We start from the raw sequence: 9,064 nt of genomic DNA, 5'->3' as shown, positions 1-9,064 counted from the left end.
AATGTCTTAAATTCAGATTCAGTAGGTCTTAAATATTTTTGGTCACATTACCGCAAAAATTTCTCCAGTCTGATGGACCCAGTGACTGTTTACAATCATTGGACAGACTGAACATTTTTTCCTCCGCTGTAGTTACTGCGTCATCAGAGAATTGCGACAGCAGAATCCAGTTGAACACCAGCTAGCTGAGCAGTATCCTAGCTGCTTTAAATGGGTTAATGCAAGTTTACTGAAAAATGGCTTGAGAATTGTACTTGCCCGACAGGACTAATAGCCTGATTAAAACTTAAGTGACAAAATATAATCACGCATCAAAACGCGCGAATGATTCTTCTGATTTTATCACATTCAGCTTAAACAGTGATTGATAATTGATAGTGTATTTCTATGATCAATTTCGCGCTGTTGAGGCTCGTGCTGCCTGTCTCTGTGAGAGACTTTCATGGAGAAATCAAATCAAATGAGCGTACGGCACGCATAAAGAAACTCACAGAACAAACATATTTAGTTCAACATTTTTAGACACAATTGATCAATTTTTGTTCTATTTCACCAACGAAAATAGTTCCAAACAAAGATCAGAACAGAATTATTGCGCACATTCTCCAAGCCACACCCGGCGGTTTGTTACTGAATTATTCAGAGGTTTGAAGGAATCGGTTGAATAAGTGACTTACCGCCACCTACTGGCGGTTTAGTCATGCTTAAAAGTATGCATTTTTCCCCAACACATTTCTTATGTATGTTCAAAATTTTATTTACAACATTAATCCCATAACATTATTTATTGCTGTTGTAATTTTGTAATTATTTAATTTGATTGGTAACAGCCCTGTAGTGTATTACATTTCTTGATCAACTGTAAGAATTTGACTTGAAAGATGACACATGCATTTAATAAGGTTAAAAAAAAAAAATTGGCCAGGCTTGGTCTTAAATTTCACATAAGGTGGTATTAAAAAGGTCTTAAAAAGTCTTAAATTTAACTTGTTCATGTAGACACCCTGATTGAGCGCAGCCAAATGAATATTAATCAGGTTGTGTGCGTTCGCTCGAACTGATTTGCTGAAATCAAGACAGGGACGATATTAGGTGAGCGCCAGCCAATGAGATTGCTGTTTGCTCATTAGTTCCGCCCACTACCGGAGAAAGTGGTAGTTCTTGATAGCTGAAGAATTCCAAAGGAACTCCGTTATTTTGATCGGAAAATACAACAAATAATATCGTTTACATGTAGCGTGTCAATTCCCTCTCTCTCTGCGTGTGTGTGAAACAAAGCGACGGCGAGTCGTGCGCCTTCACACTAGAGTTTACGGTACGTTAAATACAGGTGCGTTGCACATCCATTCAGATGAACTGAAAAACAGCACAGATCGCTTGACGGAGAGTGAAACTCTGAAGCGCTCAGTCTGAGTGTTCTGTGAGTGAAAATATATCTGTGCTAAACTTATACTTGGCCTCCTACTCACACACTGGCAAGTAAAATCTGAGAATTTATTAGCAATTGGCTAATATTAGACATAATTTAGTCGCCCAGAGTGAAGATTTAGTCGCATATGCGAGTGATTTACTCGCAATGTAGAGGGTTGATTTTACTGTATATTCTGCACATCATGTTTCACTACCTACTTCGTATTATTCTTTAAGAGCTGTGTTAGTCTTTGACGTCAGAATTTCTGCATCAGATGAGTGGTCTTTCAGGACAAGGCTGCATGGCTGTAACAGTAGCCTCAGTGTATATAATCTTGTCTTTTCCTCACAGTCCTGTACTGGGTGTAGGGGAGCAGTCTGCCAAGTAGATATTTCACTGAGGTGTGGTGTGCATGTTTTCAATTAAATGTGACCGTGCTTTGTGGAACTTTTATTTACAAAGTAGAAATGTATTTTTTGCTGCTCTACATAGAATTAGCCCTTGGCCAAGGTAACAGACGGGCAACTTTGACCTTCCACAAAATGGTTCAGTCGCATTAAAATTGCTTCTGCTGATAGTGTTCTCTTACATTGTTTAGAACAAATTACTGTTTTGTGAAATAAAGTTATTTTCAGATAATATTACTTATTTTTTTCCCCTTTCTTTAAAGTCGTGGTTAAACCAAAGTAACAACAGTTTTCTCTATTGTGACGCATCTAAATGAAATGGGTTATTGTAAAAGGAAAAAAAAAAGTGGGATGGGGTCTTTGGTCTATTGGTTCTTGGTTGGATGGTGACAGAATTTAAGAAATGGGTGAAGTTTAAGCGGACAAAATGTTTGGAGAAGTCCGGCAGACGTCAGCAGAGAGAAGTCTGTAACTTCATCACAAAATTGATTTATGACATTTTGATAAATTTATGAGGTAAAACAAATAAAATTTAAACTTGTATGAATTATTCCCGATAAGATCAGAAACCTGCATATGGAAAATAGATTTTTTTTTTTTTTTTATAATTGTAAAAAGGTTTCAGTTGGGTGGCCATGTTGATAAATGGATTGTCTTAACTGCCAGTGTTGTTTTGTTTTATCTGTCATAATTTCACAGATACACAAAACACTGTTCCTTTATGCAGTAATCACGTGCTATCTCCTCTCTTAGTGGCACACTCGGACTCCGTGTAAACGTGGAATTTTGACCATGAGCTCAGTCGCTGTACTTACGCAAGAAAGCTTTAATGAGCATCGCAGTGGCCTTCTGCCGGAGCAGGTCAAAGGTATGTGGCAGTTTTGACCATTTCTGACTTGCCGGTAACCGTTCTCTGGCAAAGTGATTGTTGAATTTTGTACCTCTTTTCCCTTTAGCTGCTGTGGCAGGCCCTAGTGGTGCTGAAGATGAGGATAGCCTTCCCACCTACAAGGATGCCTTTCCCCCTCTGCCTGAAAAGCCTTTGCCAGAGGGGGTACAGGAGACTGGAAATGCCTGGACGTCTAAGATCAAACCTCTCAAGTCCTCAGCAATTACCCAGGTACAGCGATCAAGCTAGTTACAGTCACTATCTTACCTGGGGAATATTGATTCAAATGTTTGACAGGTTTCCGCTTTGATAAATACAGGTTTTCCATGTGCCTCTGGAAGAGCGCAAGTACAAGGACATTAACCAGTTTGGAGAAGGAGACCAGGCTAAAGTATGTCTTGATATTATGCACAAGACTGGAGCCCACCTGGAACTCTCCATGGCTAAAGACCAAGGCCTCTCCATAATGGTCTCTGGGAAGCATGACGCAGTCATGAAAGCCCGCAAAGAGATTGTGTCCCGACTGCAGACTCAGGTAATATGAATTTTTATTCATAATTTCTATCAGTAGTTGTATGCTTTCAACATGGTATGTATTGGGTAACTTGCAGGAAGGCACAAGATGTTGGTATTATTTTTTAACACTCATTTAAAGTCAATTGTTAAAACTAATTTAATGAAATTGCTAAAAATATTCTTTAGCTAATCTCAAAATGGACATCAATTACTATTTAAAACACTTTAGTTTTTATTTTTTTAAATGTAGATAAAATGGTATAGATTTTTAATATTAATGATTTATTGCTAGTGGTCATAAAAATACCTTGAAAATGCTTATCGGCTTGTCTGTATCAGCCAGAATTATATTATTTATGAATCACTAGTATCTTCTGTTATTACTTGACTACAGGCTTCAGCTACTGTGGCCATCCCCAAAGAACATCATCGCTTTGTCATCGGCAAGAGTGGGGAGAAGCTGCAGGAGCTCGAGCTGAAGACTGCCACCAAGATCCAGATCCCTAGACCTGAAGACCCCAGTAACCTCATCAAGATCTCTGGAACCAAGGAAGGCTTGGAGAAGGCCAAGCACGAGATCCTGCTCATCTCTGCTGAGCAGGTCTGGAGCTTAATTTCAATTTAGGCTTTTGTTTTCTTGCTAATCACACAGTTACGAATCTGATTATGTGAGATAGTGCTAATTATTTATTTACTGATTTAATTTGAGTAATAATCAAACCTAGTAAATGATAATTTCATTAATTCATTGCAGGATAAGCGTGCTGTGGAGAGAATGAACATTGAAAAGGTGTATCACCCCTTCATCACTGGAGCTTATAGCAAGCTGGTGGGGGAGTTGATGCAGGAGACAGGAGCCCGCATTAATGTCCCTCCACCAAGTGTGAACAAAACTGAGATCGTCATCACTGGGGAGAAAGAGCAGGTGGCCCTGGCCATGGTTAAGATCAAGAAGATTTATGAGGAGAAGGTAAGCAATGACAGAATAATTAATGGACTTTTGTTGACTTTTCCAAAATCCACAGTATGCTTCTGAAACTCACTGGGCCGAATTTCCATGTGAAAAGTAATGATAGACCTGAAAGCGACTGAGGAGAATGTTTTAAATGTGGCCTTTTGCTCATTTCAGAAGAAGAATGCCACCACTATTGCAGTGGAGGTGAAGAAATCTCAGCACAAGTATGTAATTGGGCCTAAGGGTAACACCCTGCAAGAGATCCTGGACAGGACCGGCGTCTCGGTCGAGATCCCACCCCTCGACAGCAGCTCAGAGACAGTAATCCTGCGTGGGGAGCCAGACCGGCTGGGCCAGGCACTCACTGAAGTGTATGCCAAGGTAAACAAGCTCGTTTTCCTCCCCCCTGCATGTTTCCGTACAAGAATTCCTTCAATCAAGCTCTCTTTTGCACTGTTCTCTTTTAGCTTTAATTTAGGAAATGTATTGAAAATGTTACTGCAGAAATGCTATCAATTTTACTGTATAACCTTTGACCCTTACTTTCTTTGTACAGGCCAACAGCTACACTGTGTCCTCAGTCTCTGCTCCCTCTTGGCTTCATCGTTTCATTATTGGCAAGAAAGGACAAAATCTGGCAAAGATCACGCAGCAAATGCCCAAGGCGAGTCAACTTTCTGCTAATCATGTCGGAGTGCTAAGCCAGATTTCTCCATTATCTTGCTCAATGAAGGGAATGTGTAGATGTGGCTTATGTTCAGCAGATGTTTTTGACCAGAGTAACATGTCAAAGTGCCAGTACAAAGGTTTCAGTAGTTGCGTCAACCAGCACAGGTAGTTCAGAATGACAATGGCCTCTAGCCAAGAAGAAACACCCAAGATTTACAAATACATTCGTTTTTTTTTTTTGTATTAGTCTACTAAAATGACACACAGCCAGGATGCTACTGTATACACCCTCATGTTGTTCCAAACCCATACATCTTCTGTTTGTTCTTGAAACAAATACATTTAATCTGTATTTTAATCTGTAATATGTATCTGTTCCTCTATTGAAAGAACACCAATATTGATGCTTCAAAAAGTTCATAAAGACATAGTAAAAGTAATCCATATGAATCATTTAATCAGCATGTTTTATATGTTGAACAGGTTTAATTTAGGCTTTTATTCATGTGAACATTGATTAATGCAGAGTGCATCAAAGTAATGAAATAAATTGAAGCTCAACCGTATTTGATTGAGAACAAACCTTAGTGGTTTGCGCATCAAGAAAGTAGACAATCTTTCATTAACAATATGAATGTTGATTTTGTTAAATGTAAGAAATGCTTAAATGAAATTTGTTTATCCTATAAAATGTCTTTTTAGAAGACTTCAGTGGTGTGATTCATATGGATTACTCTTAAAATTGTCTATGAACTTCTTGAAGCATCAAAGTTTTGCTGGAATAGACCATCAATGGAGGGGCAGAAATATCTTACGTTTTATTAAAACATCTCCATTTTTGTTTCAAAGATGAATGGAAGATTCATAGGTTTGGAATGACGTGAAGCTAAGTAAATGACTAAATTTTAATTTTTTGGGTGAACTCACCCTTTGAAATATGAGGCCAGTAAGACGGTGCTCTGTGATTATCAACAGGTGCACATTGAGTTCACTGAGGGAGAGGACAAGATCACGCTGGAGGGTCCCACCAAAGATGTACAGATAGTACAGGTTCAGATTGAAGCCGTTGTTACAGATCTGGTAAGACTTTAACTTCCCTATTATTTGACAAATGCTTCCACTTGCTTTGTTATATTTTGGCGTATTATAGGCCTCTATGTCCTAAACAATTTAGTTGATTTTTCATGTATTCTTTATAGGTTAGCCGAATGGACTACACTGAGATTAGTGTAGACCCCAAGTTCCACCGACACTTAATTGGGAAAGGTGGCGCAAACAGTGAGTACAGCTGTTTTGATGTTTATAGCAGATATTATGTGAACACATTAATGTCATTCATAAACCCATGTTTTTTTCCATCCACATCTAGTTAACCGCATAAAGGAGCACCACAAAGTGTCAGTCCGCATTCCACCTGACAACGAGAAGAGTAACCTGATCCGTATCGAGGGTGACCCCCAGGGAGTGCAGGAGGCCAAGAAGGAGCTGCTGGAGCTAGCGTCACGCATGGCAAGTTGGATAGATTCATAATTGAATAAAGAAGGCTCCGTTTACCATTCTCTCTTCACAATGTTCTTTAGGTTAGGGTTTACTAGTTATGTGCGTGTATCGTTTGCTTTTGTCTTAGATGATTTACTTGTTTACTGTCTGCAGTAAATTTGTTTGCGTATTAATTAAATTGGAGTCAGATGCATGTGTAGCTTGTGGAAAAATAAACATCCGTAGTCTCTACAGCCTCAGAGTATAAAGTCCTCTGGGTTATTTGCCTGGCAGCTCTTGACTGAAAGTCTCTAAGAATGTCATGATTTTAAAAGGAGAATGAGCGTACAAAGGACATGATCATTGAACAGCGTTTTCATCGAGCCATCATCGGACAGAAAGGGGAGAAAGTTAAGGAAATTCGGGATAAGTTCCCTGAGGTAAATGTTTTAAGATACATGGAATATTTTTCAAATAGCACATTTCTGTCTCTTACAGTGGAGAGAACCTTTTTCCCCATTTGCTTTCAGGTCATCATCAACTTCCCTGACCCAACGCAGAAAAGTGACATTGTACAACTACGTGGACCTCGCACTGAGGTGGAAAAATGCACAAAGTTTATGCAGAAAGTGGTGGCTGAAATGGTACACACTATTTATTTATTCATTTATTTATTTTGAAATTTCCTGAATTTTCTATTGCCAAGTCACAATTCTACTCAATTGCTGATGTTGGGAATAGGGCTGGGTATTAGGGCTGTGCGATATTGAAAAAAAAGTGATATGCGATACCTTGTTAAAAAAATGCGATATTCGATATGCGATACGATATTGCTTAAAGAGTTACAAGAATGATCGTTGAGACGGGTACTATTGACATAATTCTGTGTGTATGTGTGTGTTCAAACATGAGGAGGAGATGCGAAAGACGAATCAACTCGTTCGCGTGCCCTCTGAAACGCGTGTGTGTGTGTACGCTTGCTTTGCACCTGTGTGGCAGAACTGAAGAGACGCTGCGGCTTGTGCGCGCGCTTCAGGTGTGAGTCAGACAGCAAGACTAGACGGCAAAGAGTTGTTTTCTGCAACTTATTGCACTTAACTCTAAAACTATTTAACTCAAACTATTTTATGTTTTCAGCTTGTTGACATTTTTACAGACTCAAAGACTCGATCTCCTGAGCCACTGCACAAAGGAACAAAATGTAACCAACACAACAAATCAGTGCAAATAGTTTTCAGTTTCCACGTCTTTTAGGCTGTTTGTTTTAAAATGCATAGCTTAAAATCATTTTCTATTAATTTTCCACTGATTTACTGATGAGCATTAGCTGCTTCTAGCTCTGTCCGCCTGTGTTTTCTCTTCCGCGATCGGGTGTTTACAGGAGAAATACAGGGTGTTTACAGGTGAAATGCTAAGCAGGTGTAGCTATTATCTTGATATAAAAGGCTACATGTAACATATTGCAGCAACATTATATGGCCAAAACACATTAGATTGCAATCAAGTTTATTGCAAACACTGGATGGTTGTTTAAAGTGAGTTTTGAGTGAAAGCGTAGTATAAATCTTATAAATTGCCTTATTTCGCATGATGCTACAGTGATACTACAGCATGAATGGTCACGTGAAGTGTTATCGTTCGTGTAGTGTGGACAGATCTTTTCTGAAACCCAGTGGAAATGCCAGTATGGATGAGGATCATTTTCATTTTAAAATGCCATTTTAAAACGAAAAGGCACTAGTGTAAATGCAGCCTTGCATCTATGGCGATTGTGACGCTTACACACTACACTTCACGTGTGAGCCCCGTCTCTGGGTGCAATTGGCGTAGACTAGTAGGTGTGTTCGACTTGACGCATCGCTGCACAGACTGATCGGTTTATGACATCAACATACCGTGAGAGCTATAGAAAGTAGACTGCCTCCGTATGCTTTCGAATCGCTCTCGCGGTATTTTGATGTCAAACACCGATTGATCTGCGCCGTGCCGCTTCAAGTTGAACACACCTAATGTTTTTCCTTGACACCTCACCAGAGCCAATTACCAGCACTTGATTTAAGCACATCAGGCATGCTGCATGCTTACTGGCTCACTGACGTTGATGAGATTAACCCCTTAGGTATCGAAATGTGGTACTGAACGACAAGACATTTTTTGATACTCGATGGTATCGAGGCAATTCGGTCGGTGCCTAAAAAAGTATCGAACTCGATACCCAGCCCTAGTTCGGAATCAGGATATCAGGAACACTAATTCGGGCATTGGCGAGGGTTTTGGTCCACTTAACATCTGGTCACATCTTGATTTTCCCATGACGCAATTACCTTATCGGTTATTATTCCATCAATCATTCTCTATTTATTTTATTATTTTTAAAATTATATCTATTTCTATTATATAACACGGGCTGCAGTTCTGTCATCTGCCACTTTAAAGGTCATCCTCTTTAAAGTTGGGTGGATTCTAAATTTAATCAGGTGGAAAAAGTTGTTGTGAAAGTGATTCCATTTTGTTTCTCTGTGTGCTTACTGCTGTGATGTGCTTCCCTTTTGTCATAGATTTATATTCTTAAAACTGTAGTTAGACGATAACAGGCCTTACAACTCGTAGTGTTTTTTTTTTGTTTGTTTTTTTTAACTCGTACACTAGGCAATGCGCACAGTGTGCATGATACGAATTTCGACATCAGCACAGCACACGTGGTATGCAGCACTGTATGTGCAGCCCGATTGTTTTTT

At 39.3% G+C, this 9,064-nt stretch overlaps 1 protein-coding gene across 1 annotated transcript in view; it reads left to right on the top strand.

Moving 5' to 3' along the window:
• LOC107696756 (vigilin-like) overlaps nt 1-9,064 on the top strand; it is a 26,052-nt gene that overhangs the window by 11,700 nt on the left and 5,288 nt on the right. The window contains 12 exon segments of the mRNA XM_016497238.1: nt 2,572-2,686; nt 2,775-2,938; nt 3,027-3,242; nt 3,618-3,824; nt 3,978-4,193; nt 4,353-4,559; nt 4,735-4,842; nt 5,823-5,927; nt 6,047-6,125; nt 6,217-6,356; nt 6,662-6,766; nt 6,857-6,970. Coding sequence (XP_016352724.1) covers nt 2,611-2,686; nt 2,775-2,938; nt 3,027-3,242; nt 3,618-3,824; nt 3,978-4,193; nt 4,353-4,559; nt 4,735-4,842; nt 5,823-5,927; nt 6,047-6,125; nt 6,217-6,356; nt 6,662-6,766; nt 6,857-6,970 — 1,737 coding nt within the window. The 5' untranslated portion in view covers nt 2,572-2,610.

The sequence above is a fragment of the Sinocyclocheilus anshuiensis genome, unplaced genomic scaffold, assembly GCF_001515605.1.
Source record: "Sinocyclocheilus anshuiensis isolate Anshui unplaced genomic scaffold, SAMN03320099.WGS_v1.1 scaffold999, whole genome shotgun sequence".
In the NCBI taxonomy this organism is placed as follows: Eukaryota; Metazoa; Chordata; class Actinopteri; order Cypriniformes; family Cyprinidae; genus Sinocyclocheilus; species Sinocyclocheilus anshuiensis.
The sequence above is the reverse complement of the archived record's forward strand: the minus strand, read 5'-3'. Positions and strand labels throughout refer to the sequence as shown.